The sequence below is a fragment of the Pelobates fuscus genome, chromosome 5 (genome assembly GCF_036172605.1).
Source record: "Pelobates fuscus isolate aPelFus1 chromosome 5, aPelFus1.pri, whole genome shotgun sequence".
Lineage (NCBI taxonomy): Eukaryota > Metazoa > Chordata > Amphibia > Anura > Pelobatidae > Pelobates > Pelobates fuscus.
The window spans coordinates 188,645,546-188,669,793 of record NC_086321.1 but is presented as its reverse complement, the minus strand read 5'-3'; the positions used below and the strand labels follow the sequence as shown (position 1 = coordinate 188,669,793).

At 31.6% G+C, this 24,248-nt stretch overlaps 1 protein-coding gene across 3 annotated transcripts in view; it reads right to left on the bottom strand.

Moving 5' to 3' along the window:
* The window catches only part of LOC134611209 (M1-specific T cell receptor alpha chain-like), a 433,017-nt gene that overhangs the window by 167,191 nt on the left and 241,578 nt on the right, over positions 1-24,248 (bottom strand). For all 3 annotated transcript variants that reach the window (XR_010090883.1, XR_010090884.1, XM_063454850.1), the window contains exon 3: positions 13,651-13,714. Coding sequence is in view for 1 of the 3 variants with exons in the window: in XM_063454850.1 (XP_063310920.1) it covers positions 13,651-13,714 (64 nt within the window). In the remaining 2 variants the exon portion in view is untranslated. The remainder of the gene's footprint in view (positions 1-13,650; positions 13,715-24,248) is intronic.

Here is a 24,248-nt window from a genome sequence, read left to right as displayed (position 1 = left end):
GAATAATTATTAAACTAACTTACTTTGTATAACATCAACTTTTGTGCCTGATCCAAAATGTACCTTCCTGTTATCATTCACACAGTGATAGACTTAATTACACTAACCAATCTTAAATTCTGAGTACTACTTGCTTAAGGGGCATTTGTTAATCACCATTGTTACTTATTTTACATTTACATTTAGGTTTTCTGTTGATTTATGTCTGTTTTTTACAGATTGTGTTTTTTTTTTATTTGTATAAAATATCATATCTGGGTGTTTTTGACAAATATCCATATTCAAAAAAATTGAAGATAGAATAAAAGTCTTGAAAGTACAATACATGACTATATTGACTCTATTGAGACATGAAAAAAATACTGCTGATCTGAGTGAAAAAAACTATAAAGAAGTTGTGGTATAAACTAATTGCATGGATTTGGAGAAAATAAAAATGTAGCTTACACCTCTGAAAAATACTATGTACCATTTCTAAAAGATAATATACATTTAAACATGGGTTTACATGTGATAAAAATATTAATATATCATAACTAATACTGCCAGATTTAAATACAAGTATGGCATAGAAATGTATGTTATTTAGTTCATTAGGTCCAGTAATTATGTTGGACCAAGCATCATAATAACTTTGGAACTCACTTGGATTGATGATTACTTTGGTTCCTGATCCAAAAGTGATCTTGTTATTAAAGGTATTCACACAGTGAGATGCTCCATGACATTAATGTTACAAACTGATGTTGTATTTACAGTTTGGTTCGCCACTAATTCAAATAATTAATATTTAAAAATGGTCAATTTTGGCATACTGAAGAAAATAGTAGAAAGAATGATGAAACTGAAATATAAATACAATAATATTTTTTTTGGTTCTGGTGGTATTTATAAATGAGATTTAAGAGCCTTTAAAGCAGCACTAAGATGAAGTCTCAAATATTGATTCAGATCTGTTTTGGCTTAAACATTGCAATTCCTGTTTAGATGTTTTACAACTGCAGGTTTAGAGAATAAATCTATATGACTATTTTAAAAAGATTTTGCTTGATATTTTTTTTTATCTTCTTAGAATACAAAACATTTATACAGTATTAATATAATATATTACAAATGAGAGTTACTTATTAAATAAGAATGCACAGATTTATCAAACACCCTATTTAAGAAACAATAATTAATAATAGCATATATACATATTTTACCAAGTTTACCTGGTTTCACCACTAATTTTGTTCCTTGTCCAAATATAAATTTACCAGCATTGTAATTAGCACAGTGATATACAGCATGGCAATAATGACACTGCTTGATTACCAAGGTCAATGCAAATATGCACTGCCAGGCAGTGTGTGTTTTTTAATCAAGTAAGGGATATTAGCGGCTTAAACACATATATGATTATACTGTATATTGATTAATGCATTAATTCATTTTAGTTATTTGATTATTTGCTGCATAGCAAAGCACCATTAATTAAAATAGCCATCTTTAGCACATCCAAGTCAAATTCAGACTTAGCCAAATCATTTAACTTAAACTAGACTTTGATAAACCTTAATATACTGAGTAATACAAATTTTATTTAGTTCTGAATACTCTGCTTAATGCTTGCACCAGTAGACAGGCTCATACCAAACCAAGCTTAATGATCTTATTTCATGTTATCACTAATTCACCTATGGATGACCTAACGTTTTGTGGATCCAATGAGAAATCTGATTGCCATATGGAGTCAAGATTTTGTTTCTTTTTCTTTGTGGCATAGTTGGCCCTCGCTAAATGTTGTTTTTTGCAATGCTTATGCATTAACAGCATAAAAATATGTATTTTAATGGTTAAACTTAATGGACTTAAATCTTTATTCAACCTAGATCACTATGTAACTATGCAATTATCTTATAATAAATATGATATATCCAGAAGCATTTAGCTTTTGCCCAACGCTTGTGAATAATAAGTGAAATGTAAGATATTAATTAAACATCTTAAATCGTAACTGAATATGGAAACATAATGGATATTTATGTTAAGTTAAAATACTTACTAGGTGTAATGACCAGTTTTGTTCCTGACCCAAAAATCAGTTTACCATAGGATGCCCCACTATTCACACAGTGATTGTCCTGTATACAATAAGGTAACTGTGAAATTGTTCAAGGACTCAGCTAGTACAGCCATGCTGTTCTATAAATGACTCTTGGCACAGGGCCAGCAGAATTTTTTTTATAGGGTCAGTTATGAGGCAAACATTCTAAGTTGGCAATTACCATGAAGATTTATTTTGTTTTTATAATAATTGTTCCAATTTTAAGGAAACTGCTTCATGGCTTTTTTTTTTTTAAATACATTTTTCTTAACATATCAAAGGCTATACTTTTTAAAGATAGCATTCTTAGAGAAGTTGGCAATAAATCCCTTCTCAATATTCTGTGATTAAAGGACATGCCAGTTGTATAACATTATAAATAAACTGGTGTTTTCTATAAACGTTGAGGGAATAATTCTAAAATAATAAAACTACAGCTGTTTGATTATACTGATATTCTCTTTAAAAATTTGTTTAATTATTTTCTTCATTTAAAGACTCAGAGTTGTTTTGGATTTATAGAATACATATATATGTTATATAGATTAATAGTATGACTTACTTGGTTTGACAAGTAACTTGGTGCCAGATCCAAAAATGACTTTCCTGCCAGCATTATTCACACAGTGAGGAGAGCTATTACACTAACTTCCCTACTCCTCGTTATACACAACAATGCTAACCCTTTGTGAGTGCTGCTTGAAGCAAATGGCCTTAGTTTTAGCTAAACACTATAACTAAATACATCAAAATAATTTTTGGACCATTTTTATTACAAGCATAACCAATGCTAAACCCCAAATTAGTCATTAAAGCATATTGTTTTCTTTATGATGGGATACATAAATGGAGTAGATAATGTTTAATGAAATATGTATAATCTAAGCCATTTAATTTCATGCCTTGTTATTCCAGATATTGGATACTCATGTTATGCCAGACATATCACATCAAAGGGGAGCAAAACTCGCACATGGTGAATGGTACTCTTGGTTAGTACACGCCTGTCAACTGCCAAAATATTCAAGAGCAAATATACCATACATTTTAATGGCGATTTTATGAGTGTCAGAAATTAATGCAAGGTATTGCTTGAACAAAATTAATGAATCATAATGTCCTTCCACATACTTTAGATTAACAGCAGGATTTTTTTTTACAGTTAGAGAATTATGTATGATATAGACTTGCAACAGCAGTGGTACAAATTGTAATGTGGAAGAGCTAAAAAAGTTAGGGATTGATACAGTTATCCTCAGGGAAAGGGCATGAAATATCACACCAGTTTTTAGGGATAGTTACACTGATATTCTGAGGAAAAGGACAGGAAACAAGAAATTGTCCAAAATTATTTAGCTTCTATTTTATTCTTTCAGATAATGTATGTGATAAAGAGCAAAGAATGTAATTTATTCTTAGTTACATATGTAACAAAGAAACAATAGAGAAAACTTGAATTAAACTAATACTATTACTAAATTTATATTTAGATGAAACACTCAATAGGTTGAGCTTTACAGTTAACAATTACATCTAAATTGAGTATTATTTGTAACTTACTGGGCAACACAATCAGTTTGGTTCCCGATCCAAAGATTAATTTCCTTCCACTTCCAATATTCACACAGTCAGAAACACCTTTGCTTAAATACCACTCAATTCAATCTCCTGCTCTCTGCATGCAAGTTGCCTCCTGTTTACTGGGACCTAATCCTCTTATTGTTGTAAAATTAGTTATGGTTTTCACGTATATAAGCAAACACAACAGTTAAATTAATATCACAAATAATTTTAAATAGTAAATTAATGCCCGTTTAACAAAAAGGTAAGAAGCAACCTCTTTATTAATATATTGATACAGATATTGATATGATGTATATTTTGATCTCTCTCTCACTCTCTTCATGTGTATATATATATATATATATAATATATATATAAAGAAAAATCATAAAGGTGCACACCTGGATTTAAAAATTTTAACTGTTCAAAGGATCAACGTTTCAACCTCTATAAGGTCTTTCTCAAGATCAGAATATACATATTTTTTCTAGGTACCAGCACTTGACAATCCCAGTCTTTTAATTGCTTCGGTGCAATCTCCAACTAAATATTTATTCCAAATAGAGAGCATTCTGAAGTTTTTTTGGTAAATCTCATCATTACTTTATTAAGCAAATGCAGTGATACAAGCAATATAACTACATTTGCTTAATAAAGCAACAGTACAATTTACCAAAAAAGACTTCAGAATGCTCTCTATTTGGTATATATATATACCAAATAGAGTGCCTGGAAGAGTGCCAGAAATTGCTGTGAACTATATATATATATATATATATATATATATATATATATATATATATATATATATAATACCAGTAGAGAGCACTCAGGAGTCTTTCAATGTAAATTTATATATATATATAGTGTAATACATACAAAAGTGTAATATATATAAAATTAACACTTGGATCAAAATTAACACAGGCATCAACACCGGATTTATAACTTACTAGGCTGCACGATGAGTTTAGTGCCAGATCCAAAGATATATTTCCATCCACTACCAGTATTCACACAGTCACACACACCTTTACTCAAATACCATTCAGTTTCCTATTCTACATGTAGGATGTTTTGACTCCAGATTACAGGGAGATAAGCATCCCGACTGCTAGTTGCAATTTGCAGGTCAAATAAATAACAATTCACAACAGTTCAATAATCTTATAAATCAAATCAACCTAGTGTGGCATTGGCAAAAATATATTGAAGCAAACTCTATTGATATAGAAATATCCTATTTAAGTGAGTTGAAGATATTTTTTCCAACTCAGAAATGTAGTCAAAATTTGCAAGTTGGTTGCAAACTCACAATTTACTTTTTAATGAAAGACTCCTAAAATATCTTTCAGAATTCTTATGAAAGGGGGAAAGATATTAGCTAACTTCCGAAATCTCTCACATATCTGAATAGTTTTAAATACTATACAAATGTCAATATAGGAACATCGACACAATTTAAAGTATATATCCTCTTTATTTCTTTATGGAAGCTAATCTCACAACATAAGTTTCCGATTTATAAAATTTGTAAACTCTATTTCAGCCACATTAAATGATACATGTTCATTTATGCTCATACAAGTATTCTCAGCTTATAATAAAAACACTTACCAGGTTTAACCACTAATTTTGTTCCAGACCCAAAAATAAGTTTCCCATAAGCTCCACTTCCATAAGCACAGTGATATACATCTATACAGTATGATGTCAGAGGTTGATTACATCCTCCACCACTATCAGAACAAGTTAAATAATATAAGTGGATATAAAGAAAATAGTCCACTAAAGGCCTCCTTTAGCTTAATAAATCTTAATCTGTAAAATTAAATTTGGCCACATTGGACCACTTTTCAATATGACTTACAGCTGGAAATATTTTATGTCTTTAAACTGGACATGGTGCACTCTATACTGATACTTTAATTATCATATAATTCTATACTGATCTGGTCTATTGGATCCCAAAATGTAAAATAAAATATGATACCCTAAATTCACTTACGTGGAAGGACTGTCAGCTTGGTTCCTTTGCCAAATATCTGTTTCCAGCTGCCTCCACTATTAGCACAGTCACACACACCATTACAGAAACCAGGTTCATATTATATATGCAGTGTAAAAGATAGGTAGAACACTTACAAAGATCATGTACAAGTTCAGTCCAGTAAGAACTCTATTCTTCACTTTATTCTTTACTTATAAAACAAAAATGTATTAAATGTTCTAAAGTATTTTCTCTTGAGTGTGTTATGATGAGTTAAGAATTAACTAAAATCAACTCCACTATCTGACACTAAATTGTGCGTTACATAACAAGGTCTATCTGTATATGAGTATTAAGATTGTGTTTAGAGACACATTTTATTCTTAAAATGTTTTAAGCACACCAGCCATTTGCTATTCTCTTGCTTATACACACACATATTAATTGGACATCAACTGTCTAAATGGTCTCATGAATGAATACACTAAAAACAGAGACATCACGACGGAACAATCAACTTGCAAATGAATTGTTGGGAAACAAAAGATCAAGTAAAGCAGATTTAAGATATTTTTCCAACTCTTTTATACATAGATAAGTCCTTAAGATAATTGGTTCTGGATGCCATATCAATAAAAATGTATTACATGTTGTTAGGACATTCTATAAACATAAATGGATTTGTCTAAGTTTCTCTGAAATTAAGCTTAATAAACTTACTGGGCTTTATATAGACTTGTGTCCCTCCACCAAATACAGTTTATTTGTGCTATCATAATTGGCACAGCCACACAATCCATTACACAATAGGCACAGTTTTGTAGCCAGTGTGATAATAGGGCAGATATAATTTGATTCTGTTAATGTGCTGCCATTAGAAGCATTTCCATTACAATATATATCTATATATGTTGATCATTGATCCTGTGTGGTCTTCTGTTTCAGAATTATTATTGATCTCTGACACTTTATGAAGTGTGATACAATAATTAAAATAATAATAGAAATAATCATTAACATCAGATTTTGGTTATTTTTCCCCTGAGTGACACCCATGCGCTGTACTATCATGATCATTAATTAATCAATTCACTCATTATTTAATTTAGTATTGGTGCTTTTGTATGTTCAACACATGTATAATAACATGACAAATTTACTTTACTTTGCTTCCTTTACAGATATACGGTATCTTACCTTTATTTATCTCTTGAGATCAATGATTTGTTGGTGTATTGGCCCTTACATATGGCATAATACCAGTTACCATGTATTATTTGCCTTAAACAATGACTGTTACATTTCTGGTAAACCCAATGTGTGCAATTAGATGGGACATTTCGATTAGTGTGGTCTGATATACTTACTGGGTTGGACAGAAAGCTGAGTGCCTCTGCCAAAGATTAGCTTTCTGCCACCGGTATCAACACAGTCACACATACCATTACACAAACCAGGCTCACCCCTCTACAAACATGGTGACTACACACTACATTTGAAGTGAGAAATGAATACCTGGTGAAAGTGCAATCATATTAATTATTGACAATCTATGTCTGACAAACAGTGGCATTAAGGATATTGGGTATTAATGCAAACACGGTGTTCCTAATACATATCAAATTAACGATTTTGAATGTTTTTCCTTTTTTTTTTACTGAATAACAGTTACTTTTTATATATTTATTCATCTAAAATGAAAACAGGATTTGCACAATGAACTATTTATAGTCTTATTACTGAACTAATGCAATACCGATCAGTAATTCACAAAGATTCATACAGTATCATCCTTTAAGCCCAGTTTCTCACAGAACTTAGTAAACCTTTTATTAAGTGTGACATATTCAGTATAATTAAGTTTTTAAATGGTTCTAAAATGTCCCATATTTAAAAATGAAGTAAAAGTATGTACATTGCAGCCTGCCAAGTAAGATCACCATGAAGTTATGAAAATATAGTGAGAGGCTAAAGTCAAGACTTTTAAAGTTACGTAATTAACATGTAATTAATCTAACATCATGCATGTTACAGGTATTTGGTTAAGGAGATGATGATGATATTAATAAGTATCTTGTGTTTTTTTTTCTGGTTCCTAGTATTTTGATTTGCCCTGTATTTAATTTCATGGTAACAGATTTGAATTATCTTCATGATATTTACATATTCATGGACAAGTCACAAGTCACCAAGAATCTACTTACTTGGGATGACAGTCAGCTTTGTACCCATTCCAAATATTATCTTCCCCCATCCACCACCAGCATTCACACAGTGACTCACAGCTTTACACAATCTCACATACCTGGCTAGTGGCTACATTGACTTCATTGCGCTTTTTGTTATTTGTGAAACAAATTGTTAGATTATTTCTCACTCTTGATTGAAAACAAAACTCCCTCAATGACTCCATCAGCAGATCCTGCTTCAGAGTAAAATACTTAATGAATAAAAAAAATAAATGCAAAATATCTAAAATAAAAAAAACTTCATATATCAAAACATATGGCTCTGTGATTGGAAGTATTTATAAATAAGGTTATATGAAATACATATGAAAACTACATTGGAAAATGTAGACCAAAATAGCCGAGTGAGTTGAAAAAAATCTTAGCTATTTTGGCACGGATTTTGCAATACATTTTTTTTCAATCCACCACATGCCAATGCTTATTAAGTATCCTACTCAGCTCCTTTTTGCTGAATTCTGTGACAATTAATACAAACATATACGCATTCACCAGTTCTATCACAATATTGTTTCCATTATTAGAGTAAAAAAAAATACAGTTCAACTAATAGAACACAAAAGCCCATTTAATATTTCTGACAATTAAGGGAGATTTTATAATTTCCAACAGATCTGCATCAGTCGAATAGAAAAACAATGTAATACTTACTGGGAATAACAGTTAGCTGTGTGCCTGAACCGAATATGTATCTATAGCCAGTATTCACACAGTAACACAACACTCTACAAGAAGCCCACCAGCAAATGGACCATAATGCTGTTACAGCAAGACCCATGCACAAATCTTAGCAAATTCTATACTGGAATAATGTATTGTAATTTCCTATTCACAGGGAAGTCTATTGATATATCAGTTCCTTTTCTTTTTAAATATTCCGGGATTCAAATCTAAAGCTTGATTCTGATCAGAGCTACAATTATCACTGGTTAGAAAGGAGCATTTTAGAACCTTGAGAAGAAATGCTATTCAACTACCAGTTAAATGTGTCGCCACATCTCCTAAATACATTGTGTTGTAAATCTCTAGGGATATGAATTGTGGCAAACTCACAGCAACCTTACAAACAGGAGGCTAATATAGTGCCGTAAAATCTATTATGACTACTATTTTGGGCCTGATATTTTTCATGCAATAATTCATTGTTAAATTAATAGATTTCTTTACAATGTGACTTTCCAGTGAGCCATTTAACAATATGAATATTATGTGGATTTGTATTTCCTAGTAATTAAGAAATATATGCACTGAATTATGTAACACTGTTTATATACAGATTAACTTGCTATCAGGTTTAACATATTGTCATACAGCCTGGTTAACTGTCCCTTAACTGTTCCTTTAACATGGATGGAGAAATAGAGATTCCTAGGAGTCAGGGAAGAGATCAAAATAAAAAATACAACATGTCACTTTTCTGCATAAAACCAAGTATGGCAAACACACTCTGACATTGGTTTGATCACATACAATCTTAGTCATGTATCAATTACATTTATGCCCACATTTATTTTTGCCGCTCATAAAAATTGTCAATACTTGTTTGTGAAGGTATTACACATGTGATGCTAAGAAAGTACTCACTTCAGGAGAATGACCCAAATTACTTATGTATATATGTTCTATAAATAAAGGTAGATCTTCACTAAACAAGAGAAAAATAATGGTCAATAGAGCTTATTTGGAAAATTATCCAAGGCAGCTGCAGTCAAAGGTTGATTTTTTTTAGCATACATTTTGCAATTTGTTTTTCTATTTAATGAAATTTAGTGTTCAGTGAATAAACTCAAAAGTATTCTGTAATTTTTTGTGAAAGAAAAAAATTAGAAACTCACTCGGTCTCACTTCCAGCTTTGTCCCTTCTCCAAATATAAACTTGTAGCCATTATTAGCACAGTGCTCAGTGTCATTACAAAATGACATCAAACAATGAAAGCATCGGGTGCCTTTACCTGGAGGGTTTGTTTTATTTTTCTTCATGCTGTATAATGTGATGTTATAGTAAAAAAAAAAAAAAATGTGTCTAAAAATGTTTAGTAACAAGATTTATTCAAAAATTCTAATGGATTGTTCAAAATTCTAAGTTGACTAATCATGGTAGATACTATATTGTTTCTTGCACATAACTGAAATTATTTTCTTCTTTACCATTCTTGTATGTTTTTGCAGGCCATAATGAATGGCCATTTTTATTACATAATTTTAAGTGTGAAAACATTAAATTGAGAAAACTTGGCTATATACCCCAATTGACATGTCTATAATATTATTTATAACCAGTCTTACATCATCTCATCTTCAACTAGAATGTGTGGTTTTTTTTTTTTTTTTGTTTGCTTTTTTAAATTCATTGTCAGGCATCTATTCCTGAATAAAAGCTGTTTTTTTTGTTGTTTTTTTGAAGTACCCATAAGTACAAGTACTTTATGTGCAATTATTGATGAGCTATTTTCTACAGCCCCAATGGTAGATGTTGTGCTAATATCTTTAAAACCTCAATAAAGTCTTCAATTAGAGTCTCAATTACAAGCATCCATAATACATATAGAAACAGAGAGACTCACTTGGTGTCACTTGCAGCCTTGTCCCATCACCAAATATAAACTTATTGAAGCCAGTATTAGCACAGTGTTCAGTGTCATTACAGAAAGTCATGGAGATGCATTAACTACAAGCACAAGGGTGCTATTCACCAATAGGGAGTTTTACTCTGTGTACAAGTGACTTTAACATTTTCATCATAACTGTACACTTTAACCAAAATAATCATATTTTTCATTGGCTATACTATTTTGTATTTTGATTAGATGTCAGCTCACAACTGCTAATTGTTCAACAAACATCTCCCTCTGATGAATGATGGTTAATGTTATTGTGCTATTGTGTTTATAAAGGATTATTCACTAAGCAGTGAATTGTAGTGAATTGAGATCCAGATAGAAGAATAAAGGATAAAATAGCCCAGCTGTGACTGTAGATGAGGTAGAAAATTTATCCAAATATGTTATACTAGCCTAAATTTTGTCATTAAGATTTTAATTTGCTATAATTCAGATTTTAGCAAAAAAACAGTAGAAAATACAATTAATAATAAAAACAGACTCACTTGGTATAACATGCAGCTTGGTCCCTTTCCCAAATATAAGCTTATTGAATCCACCAGTATTACACAATGCTAAATTCCATAGCAAAAAGTGTTACATTACAAACACCAGGAGTCTTGGTTAGATGTAATCATATGGCCAGATTACTCTTACTGGTAATTTAAAGTTACTTTCAAATTTGAGCCCAGATTAGCTGGACCATGCTATACAAACAGTTTCATCTATGTTGGTCTTAAATTTGGTATTCCCAGCAGTCCTCACTTTAGTGAATAATCCCGTAGGATTATTCACTATTCACGTAACACCATACCTCCTGTTATCAGTATCTGCATATAGTCTCAGTGTATTGTGTGCACTCCTGTAGTACATAGTATTTTCATAGTGAATTAAATTAATAATAATAAAAACCAACTCACTTGGTATAACATGCATCTGGGTCCCTTTCCCAAATATAAGCTTATAGGTTCCGCCAGTATTATCACAGTACTGAATGTCATTACAAAAAGTGTCACATTACAAGCACCAGGTGGCTTTATCAAATGCAATCAAGATGCTGTATTAATGTAACATCATGCATTTCTTTCTCATGAATCCTAGAACACGTTGTTACTTAGGATACCTGATTAATGCATATTTCCCACTCAGTGTCTCCATTATTGACCTAGTCAAAGAATTATGCTTAAAAATAAGCAGCATTTACAGGGAAAAGTTCAAACATGCTATTTCTTCCCCTTTAGAAAATTAACCCCAAATTGCACTTTTTTTTTTACATAAACCCCCAATGTCACTTGCTTGTCTGTAATAAAAAACATGAATATTACATCTACCTAGGAAATTTACAAAATGAACACTCACTTGGTCTCACGCGTAGCTGGGTCCCTTTCCCAAAGATAAATTTAAAGCCACCAGTATAAGCACAGTGCTCAGTGTCATTACACAAAGGTTCATATATTGCTAGATCCCTTCATCTGTATATATTTTTTTTCACAAATTACATTAATTACTAAACTGCCCTCTCTAATAAGCATTCATATAAAATGTACACCTTTCACTAATATACAAATTAACCAATTAACATTGTGCTGTTTCAGTTAATTATATTTTTACTCAGGAGAATACTCAATCTGTTATATAAGGGAGCAGAACAATGTTTTAAACATTCACATAAATATAATGAGAACACATTTTCATATTAGAGATGTAAACTATTCATCTTCACTTAAATTAACTATAAATGAACTGACAGGAATTCAACGTGAACTCAATATTTTAGGCTAAAATTGGAACTGGAACTGGAAAAACTCCTCAAGGTTGTTTTGTTTTTAGTTATGCTTTTTTGGCCATTTTGAATTCTTGAAAGTTCCCATTATAGTAGATAGTGTTTTAATTGTGTTTTAAAACGTATATAAAGGCTATAGTAAAACAGGAGCTGGTATTAAATACTGGTTAACAGCCTATGGCTTCATATCGTGAATGTACTGATAAAAGTGATATGTGGCGCCAGTTAGATTAGTGTGTATTTTTTGAAATATTAACCACTACTAAATACTTACTGGGATGAACAGCTAGCTGGGTGCCTTTGCCAAAAAATATTTTCAAGTTATCACGAGTAGCACAGTAACACATCATGGTACTGAAACCTAAACTAATTTTACATCTCTGCATTAGGTTACTGTACAACATTCCTTGTTTACCATGCCAAAGGTTGCCTACCCCTGCTCTATTACTATGTCTACTCCACAAACCCTAACTGTGTGAATACTGTGTTTTACAAACTATGCTTTTCCCTGAATTTGCTAGAAATGGTTTATCTGCAGACTATAGGAATGTAATCAACTGACCATTAAGCAAAGTCAACCTACATCAACCACCAGCTGATGGTATTCTTAGCATTCACTCATCAATAGTAAATGACCTGTCTACTACACAAACACTGCAATCTGAAATCTCTAGGTTTGTATTCTGTAAATGACCTATGTTGCAGAAGGAAAATAGGAATTTGGGTATAAAACACCCCATTCAGATATAAGTAGACAACTTTATAACACTGTTATGTTTTTGATATTTGTGCTTATTTTGTTTAAACATAAAAAAAGCTTATTTCTTTAAATTCATCCATAAGATACATATAAAGAATAGAGAGAGACTCACTTGGTGTCACTTGCAGCCTTGTCCCATCTCCAAATATAAATTTATTTAGGCCAGTATTAGCACAGTGTTCAGTGTCATTACAGAAAGTCATGGAGAGGCAAACACTGCAAGCACACAAGGGCCTCTCCACTAATAGTGAATTTTACTATTTTTACAATTTACATTCAAAACTTACATCACAGTTGTAAATGTAACTATTTAAATCAATAGCATTGTTCATTTGAATTACAGTTTTGCCTAATTATACCTGCTTGTTTATTGAACAGACCCCTTGGAAAGAGAGTTAATGGTACACAAGATTGTTAAGAACTAAGATCTGAATTGTAAAAGTATTGAAAATTGCCAAGATGTGACTATGCCAAGTAGACAAATTCTCCAATTCAGTTATTTAATCCTAATTTTTTTTTTTAATTTACCATTCAGATTTGAGTTCCCTACAATGTGTAATGTAATCATTAAATACCATAAAGTACAGTTTGTAATAATAAACAATCACACACTCACTTGGTGTCACATGCAGTCGGGTTCCTTTCCCAAAGACCAATTTATTGACATTATTATCACAGTGCTCAGTGTCATTACAAAAACCCAGGATTGGCACACATGCATCAAGTGTTAAACCCTTTTATAAATTTCCCTCATGATCAATATCTGCATATAGGGTTAGTATATTACATTTGCATTTATAGTAAAGGGTCTTTCCTGGCATATCAAATACAATTAATATTAAAAACCAACTCACTTGGTATAACATGCAGCTGGGTCCCTTTCCCAAATATAAGCTTATTGGTTCCGCCAGTATTATCACAGTACTGAATGTCATTACAAAAAGTGTCACATTGCAAGCACCGGGTGTCTTTATCAGATGTAATCACTCAAATGCTGTATTAATGTAACATCATGCATTTCTTTATCATGAATCCTAGAACATAATTTTACTTAGGATACATGATTCATACATATTTCAATCTCTCCATTCAATGTCCAATTGTAAGTCTAGTGAAAGAATAATTATTTAAAAATAAACAACAATTCCAGGGAAAGGTTCCAACATACTGTTCCTTTAGAATTTCAACTCCAAACTGTTTTTTTTTTTGTTTGTTTTTTTAAATAAACCCTCAATATATAGTTTTGACAGTAACAAAAACAATAGAACTATAGAATTTAAGTAGGAAATGTTATAAATGAACACTTACTTGGTCTCACATGTAACTGGGTCCCTTTCCCAAAGATAACTTTAAAGCCATTAGTATTAGCACAGTGCTCGGTGTCATTACAAAAAGGTTCATATATTATTCCCTTACCTATTAGTCCTTTATCTATCAATTTTTGAATGCAAACACATTAATTACTTTAATTTGGAAGTTGTCTATTAAAATGCACACCTTTTACCAGTTTAAAAATTAGCGTTGTGGCATTTCAGTTAATGGCCTTTTTAAGCAAGAAAATATTCATAATGGCATAGACAATTGTTATAAACATTAAAAATCACATGATAACAAGTTGGAATGCCATATTACCAATAAAAACTATTTGGCTGCATTTTTACACAGGGACATTCACAACATTCTGACTTCTTGGGAATTCAAAGTGATTTTCACATATTAGGGCAAAATTGCCAGAATGAGAAACATTGTCTAATTCAGCAAGTCACTTTTACTTTGCTAATTCTTGTCTCTTCTTTTATATACTGAACGTTGTGATATGATTGACCATTTTCTATTTAATGAAAATCACTTAGATTAGTGTGTACATTTTTTAAATTATAATAACTATAATATACTTACTTGGATGAACAAATAGCTTGGTGCCTTTGCCAAAAACAAATTTCCTGCTACCAGTAGTAGCACAGTAATAAATGATGCTACACAAACCTAACCTATGATCACATTTCTACATAAGGCTAGTGCACAGTATTATTTTGCTACCCATCTATGTATAACCAGGTCCAATTCACAAATTATATCTCTGCAAACATTGTGTCAGGGCTTTTGGCCAAGATTCCTAGAAATTATTTATCGGCAGATTACGGATTGCTTAGTCAACTCACTCCATCTTCATCCAGACAACATACATAACCATTGACCACAAGCTGATAACAGTTTTGATCACATATTTATGTTTTAGTATTTGATCATCAAAAGGTCAAAACACATCTGTCTACTAGATGAAAATAGAAAATTAAAATATAGGTTTGTATTCTGTAAATGGTCCGTAATGCAGAAGGAAAAGAAGAATTTGCGAATTTGAAAACACCTCATTTAGATAAGTGTATATATCACGCTAATGTCTATGCAATTTGTAATAGAAATATAAATATCCATGACCTTTGTTTGACATTTATGTGAACAAATATATTTTTAACTCAATTTTTAAATATCTAATAAATCCAAAAAATACCTATTTCACTAATAAGGCATATGATCCAGAGTATACTTTTCACTTGTGAGTTATCAGAGTCAAAATTACATATATCATTCAATTAGATGTACTTCTAATCATTAAATAATTTACTACACAGTACTGATTACTAAATATTAAAATCACTACAGGAAATTAATTAAAATAGTCTCTTAAGAAATATATTCTGTACATTTCTGCAACTAAAAAACTATGTAACTATAAATAGTCATATAAAGCAATTGACCTTTTTTGCTTATTTTAAGATCAGTATTTTGTGACCTGTTCAATATGTAAATGCTCACTGTCAGTCTGACAGTAAACTCTGAATATTCTCATTGTTTCATTATGGAAGTTACTGTGCCAAAGTCCTTTATCTCCCTAGGAAATGCACTCAAATATTGCATTACTGTCTGTATTAAAAAGAAGATACTCATTAAGTTATACAAATTGTTAGACACTCACTTGGTTTAACTGATAACTTGGTCCCTTTTCCAAATATAAGTTGGTAATTACCAGACATACACAGTGTTGTGCATCATTACAATAACATTTGCAGCTATACCAGAGCTCTCTCTCTCTCTCTCTCTCAACAAGGACAGAATACAATAGGTTATTTAGTGTCAAGCAACCCATTAGAGTTGACTACCAGGGAAATTTTCCATGCTCTGCCAGCTGAAATATTAATGTGAGTTTATAGTCTGCAATATGCTTGCAGCAGATGTGACTGATGATAATGTGACATCAATACATACATAGAAGTCCTTAAAAAAAATTGGATCAATTCATTGTCACATGCCTGCCTCTTTTTTACTGTTGTTAAATATATAAATATACGGTAAGGCTATAACAAACATAAGCATTATCCAATATATATTTCAGTTTGTATTAGAAAAGTATAAAAGTGTTGTCTACATATAATTACAGACTTACTTGGCCTTATATGAAGATTAGTTCCTTTGCCAAAGGTAAGTTTACTAAGGGCATTATTAGCACAGTGCTCAATGCCATTACAAAATGTACCATGACGGTTCTGGTGGGATCATACATAATATGCACTACTCTTCATGTAATACTTCCATTTAATTTTTATTATAAGAATAATCATAAATATACTCACTTGGTGACACATGAAGCTGTGTCCCTTTCCCAAATGTAAGCTTAGCACCAAAAGTATTAGCACAGTGTTTATTGTCATTACAAAAAGTCTAATTTTACAATACACTATGCAATGTTAACAGAGGGGATCTCTGGGATTCTGAAGCTTAGTATTATATATTATTCTTTTCATTAAAACCTTTAACATAATCGTACTAGGGATGAAGAATACACATACTTGGTCTCATATTTAGCCAGGTTCTTTTCCTAAATATAACCATGTAGTTATTATTAGCAGTGTTCAGGGTCATAAAAGAAAGTCCCTGGTCCTTAGATAATTAGATAATTTCACTATAATATTTTATCTCATGCTTCCCAGTCAAATGTCAGTATTATGGATATAAGATACACTTACACCTTGTAACTAACTGAATATCTATTTTTCCATTAACTTCTATTGGAAAAATGCTATTTGGGCCTATTTGGCAATAAACCTATCTTAGCTAAAAGAATCTCGCCATAAAGAGATTAATTGGTATTATATATATATCAATTCTTAGAAAAAGTTCTGAAAGTGGCATGAAATGTAAGCACATGCCTTTGGTTTCCATTGAGACTGCTCCGTCCTTAGAACTTTGCCCCAATTTGTTATTTATCAAAAAAATCCCAGTGCGTATTGCCTTTCTGGAATAGCAAATTTAATATTAAACTGGAGCAGAATAAACAGACTCACTTGATCTCACGTACAGCTATGTCCCTTTCCCAAAAGTAGCCTTTCTTAATGTTTTATTTATGTTTACTACCCGATTATCACTTTCTTAGTAGAGTGTAAATATATAGGATAACAAATTATCATAATAAACATAAAATAACATTATACACTCACTTGGTGTCACATGGAGCTGGGTTCCTTTTCCAAACACTAGCTTATTATAGCCAGAAGTAGCACAATGCTCTATGTCATTACAAAAAGCCAGTGGCAGTCATGAAAAAGAGAAGTAATCAGTGTATTTCACCTGCATGGGCTATTTAATGCCATGAACCATAATACTAGGGGGTTTGATAACTGCATAGAATATAATGGTGAGTTGTATACTGAATATGCCACATTTAGCATATAGTAGTTATGTTGATACTACAGCCTTTACTTTTTTCTGACTCGTATTTGGTCTTATTAATGGATATTGAGTTTAGAATTCATTACAGTTAACTATTAGTACATAAACACTTCAGTCATTGCAAAGCATTATGGGCGTGATTCTTTTGGCAGTGCAAGAATTTAATTTACTCTGCTTAATGAATAGCAATTCCTCCATTGAAGTCTAGTGGAATATTGCTGTTTAGTAAACAGCATAAACAATTTCTAAGAGAATCCAGCCTTAAATCAGAACAACATTAGTAATTTTACTAAATTTTACCATTAATTCATAAAAATATGAATTGTTTAGGATACGATATTCTTTTAAATTTTAGTTATTTAATAATCCATGTTTACATGTTTCTTTATGCAATATATACAGACACAATTCTGTGTATGTATGTGTGTGTGTGTGTGGTTGATGTGTTTCAGGCTAATTGTGAAGATATTGGACAATATAAATCAGCCTAAATCTGGGGCAATTCTGGAGAAAATATGTCTGCAACAATCAAGATGAAAACCACTGTAGTAACTTCTTTGACTGCATTGTTGCTCCATTTTTTTCCATTTTGGTCATTATTACTATAGTTTCAGTATACTCATTTATATATAGTTATTCTATTAAAATTTATTTTGTTTTAATCTTATTTTTGTTTCTCATTAATTCCTTATGATAATTATGTACTTACTTGGTACTACGTGCAGCTGGGTCCCTTTCCCAAATATAAGCTTATTGCCAGCACCGCTATAACACAGTGCTCAGTGTCATTACAAAAAGCTACATTTGTTGTTGGTACATTTCAAGTACCACCATATGAAGCATTCACTATAATTTTGTGACTTTGTCATGTTAATATGTTGTCACAGTATGTGTGTTCATAATTCTGTTGTACAATAAACTGTATGTTTTCACATTCACTATTACATAAAATAAAGTATGCACACAGAAAACAAACTCACTTGGTTTTACGTTGAGCTGGGTTCCTTTCCCAAATATAAACTTGTAGCTACCATCATAAACACAGTGCTTAGCATCATTACAAAAATTCAGGGGCTAATATATGAATGTAACACACACTTTTATCATCAAAGAAAATCACAATATAACAAGTACATGCTAGATTTGGAGTATAAATGTTATCATTCAACTCTGATTTGAATTCTGTTACCAAAGACAAACCTAACACCCCCAACAGAATAGCAGTTTTCCCATTAACGTCTACGACAAATATTCTATTCAAATAAAGAGATATTGGGCTTATCTCTTACAATATAATCTACCACTCACTGGTATTCATTTTATTGACAATATGTGGATGACAGGTTCAGTTGATCCTCCATACCATAAACAAACCTACTTCACAAGGTGTAGACAGTTTTAGCTTCCATAGATATAAATTATTTGAAGATGGTGATCCTTGGTAACATATGGTTGGATTTTATTAACAGAGACTAATTTTCCTGTTTGGTAATTAACAATTTTCAATTGAGTAACTTCTATATAATAACCTGAGATCAACTTCTCTCTGGTATTAGAATCTATTAATAGAGATTTATATTTCCATGTCAGCACTACCCGGAGAAGAGCAATGTTCATGTTCTGTTGGATAACTATATTTCAACTTAGCCTTTCCGGCAGTGTATACCGCAGGGCTGCAATCAAGTTATAATCTTTTTAAAGCATCAATAATTAAAGCAGCTGGTCACGCTAATGTTCTGCGGCATTCCAATGCTAACACTGAGTTATTTTACCTTCACATTAACACACACAGACACCACAAAACACAAATTAAAAGTTATTAAGAAAGCCTTACTTGGTAAAACATGCAGTTTTGTGCCCTTCCCAAAGATTAGTTTGGAGCCTGTTCCATAATTCACACAGTACATCTCCCCATAACAAAAACCTACAGACAGTATCCATGTACAGTCACCTGGCACCTGACAGCTGTCTGTCTGTCTATCTATCTATCTATCTATCTATCTATCTATCTATCTATCTATCTATCTATCTATTGACTAATTTAGACACTTTTCCTGTAAACTGTAGTTTGAGACAGGGTATAGTATAATAATAAAAATAAAGCATAGTATAAGATAACATAAAATTATAAAATGGAATATTATGTACACACAGCTTGTACACACACTATACTCACTTGGTATAACAGACAGCCTGGTGCCTTCTCCAAATACAACTTTTGTGTAAGAACTAGTATCACAGTGTTTGCTCCTTCTTCAAAAAGCTATTCAGCTCTCAGAATTCAAATACTTACACATGCTAATTCAACTCACATCTGTTTTGTACACATTGCACATATACCTACATATTACAAGAAGTGCCACAAAAAGAAGCACTTGACAATACTTGTTCACTAACTTGATGTCCACTGCAGCTGGATCCCTTTACCAAATATAATCATTTTAGCTGAAATTGGCAGAAGGTTCATTGTCAATGCAAAAAGACTATTCAACTTATATTACAGTGCTTTTTTCTGACTTTTCCATCATAATGGTTAATTTTAGGGTAGGACACGTGACGGACAGTTACCATTCTAACACGATTACTAGAGAAATGTAAGATTAATGGTATAAAACAAAAATGTTTTTTCCCCTCACTACTATTAAATAGACCAAATGTAGGTCAAAATAGGTGCGCTGCAAATATAGCTAATTTAGAGAATATTTCCAACTTACTTTCATTTCATCAGAGATCACTATTTAGTGTATAAACACCCTATACAATATGTGACATTTTATCAGAATTTACACAAGTAGAATCACTACTTATGCACAATATAAATTGTTAACTGTTGTTATATATTTTTGTTTAAAGCTTTCATTTGAGCTAAAATGAGGTTAGGGACTGATCCATATCTTATTATTTTAACACATACATTAACACAATTTTACTAAAATAAGTAAAATATTAAAACTTGAATTTTTGTGTTGCTCTAGCTTTGTTAAAAATATGTTGGCAAATGAAACTGGCACTGGACTATTTTTTTTAAAATTAACTCAGAGAGATATTTATAAAACACATTGGCTTCAATTTAATATAGCTTCCAAATCATTCATTAATCATTTCCATGGCCATCACTGCCTGAAGAAGAGCAATGTCCATGATCTGTTGGATAACTATATTTCAGCTTAGTGTTTTAGACAGTGTATACTCCAGGGCTGCACTCAAATTATTAGGAAAGCTTTCCAAAATGGTTTAACTACAGAAGTCACCATTAACGTCAATGGGTATTACTGATTATTGTAGATGAAGAATTAGAAATTAGGAACGTGTATTTAATCAGAGCCATTGTATTTTAATTATATTTTTCTCAATGTGTCCTTATAATAAGTACATACTCACTTGGTGTCACGTGCAAGTGGGTTCCTTTGCCGAATATAATCTTATTAGTACTACCATAATCCCACAGTACTGTGTCTCTTTACAAAAACAGAGGCTGCCACATTTGAAAACTATTTTCAGTGGAAAATTCTGCCATAAACGAGTCATGATCTCTTTGTTAAGTGACCTTTATAATAAATGTAATTGTAAGTGCAACATTTCGATTCTTAATTTTGCTGTATAATATTCGTAATATATTTACTTTTTCCATTCACTGTTACATAAGATAAGACTTACTAGAAAACACACTCACTTGGTTTCACTTGTAGTTGGGTTCCTTTCCCAAATGTAAACTTATAGCCACCACTACCATAAGCACAGTGTTCAGTTTCATTACAAAAATTCAGGGAAACAATATTGACTATCCCAGGGGCACATGTGCTAGGAAGCTGAAGATAAAAAACCCAAAGACACCCTTCACGCATAATACTACAGATGGTTTATTGAGCAATTGATCGATCTCACAGGCTGTAGATAATTGTATTTAGAAATGCAATATTGAGTAATCCTTTAAATATGAAATCTATAATGGCATAATGAGAATTTCCATTTCCAAGCCCAACCTTGTTTTAATAGGGGCAATTGGGGTAAATAAAGAATTTTGCATTTACTTTCATATTTTGCATCATGTGTGTGCACATGAGCTATTTTCTTATGTATAAAATCGTTATCCCACTTTTTATAAATTCGTACATTCAGAATAATCCAAAACTAATATTTTTTATCACTCTTTTGGATTTTTTTTGCTCATTTTTTCCCTGATGATTTTACCATTGATTAATTTACAAAATAAGTCAAATTATAAATATTACTAGTAAAAAAAAAAAAAATAGCCATTCTTATTGGAAGCGACAAAGTGTGATAAAAAAAATAAAAGAAAAATAAAACCAAAATGGAACAGAAAAAATAAATAACTGTAAAGAATATTTTGGTGCAAATAAAGGACTAAATAGGTGCAAATTGGAAAAGCACCAAAAAAATAAAATAAAATGCACTGCAAATTTTATACATAACCTCCTATGCCTATGTTCTTTTAGATAACTATAGCTTGACTACATATTGTGTACAGTAATGAAATAGTCATAACTTTACAAGAATCCGTCAATGGTTAGAATTATCATTCTAATGTTAACTCGCACACATCACATACACTAGTGTTTAAAAGCCATTGGGAGATCTTACTTGGTAAAACATGCAGTTTTGTCCCTTTCCCAAAAGTGAGCTTGTTTCCATAGCTCACACATTACTTTTCTTCATAACAAAAACCTACAGTAAGTGTGTGTGTTATATATAGTACAGTATTCTTACAGTTTTGCATTTGTTTAATGTATACTTTTGCTTGGTAGGATGAATTTATCCACAGAAATAAAAAGTACTTTGAGCTGGGTTATGTTAGAATATTATATAGCACACATACACATTGATACACCTGGCACACACTGTACTCACTTGGTATAACAGACAGTCTGGTGCCTTTTCCAAACACAGGTTTTGTGTAACCACTAGTATCACAGTGTTAGCTGCCTTTTCAAAAAGGTATTCAGTATTCCAAAATCTGATGTTATCGCCCAAGTCATCTCACTGATATATATGGTATTATTGCATGAACTATTATTGCATGTAAACACTTAGTGAAACTAAAACAATACAGTTAAAGGCAGCACAACCTGTAAAGAAACATGTCCACATTTAGCTTTTTCTCTAATAAACCCTAGTATTATTTCGAATGGTATCCCCAGGAGATTGTTAAGCCAATAAGCTAAAGTGAAGCTATGCTGGAATACCTACCAGGAATCACATGCAGCCTGGTCCCTCTCCCAAAAGTGAATTTACTGTAGCCAGAATTAGCACAGTACTCAAACCCTTTACATAAACCCGTCAAGCTCCAGGTTAATCAGTGCCCACCATCTATGCCCAGTCCTTATTTTTAACCTTAATATTATGGTGAAAAATCTAAATATTAGAATATTCAAAATATTAGATCCTACTACATGCTGACATTATATTTGATATTTTTACAATTACACATACATAAACTTTAAACACCTTAAATATATATATGTTTTATTTTTTTACTGCTGCTCTTTTTTTCCTTTATTGCTCAACTTTTACTTGATCTATGAAAAAAAACAACGTTAAATGACTGTCCCCTAGCCATCAATTATCTTTTTCCCTTCAATTATCTCTTTTTTTTTATGCCACAGGCTGATTTCAGAATCATGAACCAACCAAACATGTTTGCCATTGCACGTTTCTCTTGGACCTTGATTTAAGTAAATCTTGTCTTGGAGTTTGGGAATTCTACCAATCACCCAATCGGCCCAAATTCATCCAAATTGCAGTTCAGACAGAACCAAATCTCCAAGTCTACTTTAAATTGTGCCTAGTGCAAAAGTTGCATAAGTCGGTAACAGACAAATAAAGCCCTATATTGCATTTTCATTGCATTGCATTTTCTGTAGACAGGTAAATAGACAGAAAGACATACAGATAGACAGACAGCTATAAGATTCTCACAGTTGATCCAACACTGCATTATTTATAAAGGTCCATTAAAACACACAAAATAGCATTTAAAAAAATAAATAAATTTACTCAAAGGTATGTTGAGGCACTTACTTGGTAAAACCTCTACCTTTGTGCCTCTTCCAAAAAATAGTCTGACATTATCATTACACAGTGATACCAGTCTCAACAAAAAGCTCAATTTCAAGCAGTCGTGTGTCATGTACATTGCTTGTCTAGCCAGGCAAATTGAATTTTTGTAATTTATATGGCCTAATGTCCATAAAGACTTATACCACATAGCTCTTATCATGTTATATCAAATATCATATATTGTCTGCCCTTTTCTAATGAATAGTTTACTAAACTAGAAATTATAGAAAATTCACAAATCAATAGTCAGATTTAGACTAAAATAGCCAAACTTTAAAATAAATTCTCCCACTCAACTATTTAACAAGTAACAGCTGTAATTTCATTATCAATTCATCACCCTTGTTGGTTAAGTTTATAAACCCTAATGGTTTGATTTCTTGTATTTTTTTTATTATGTAAAACATT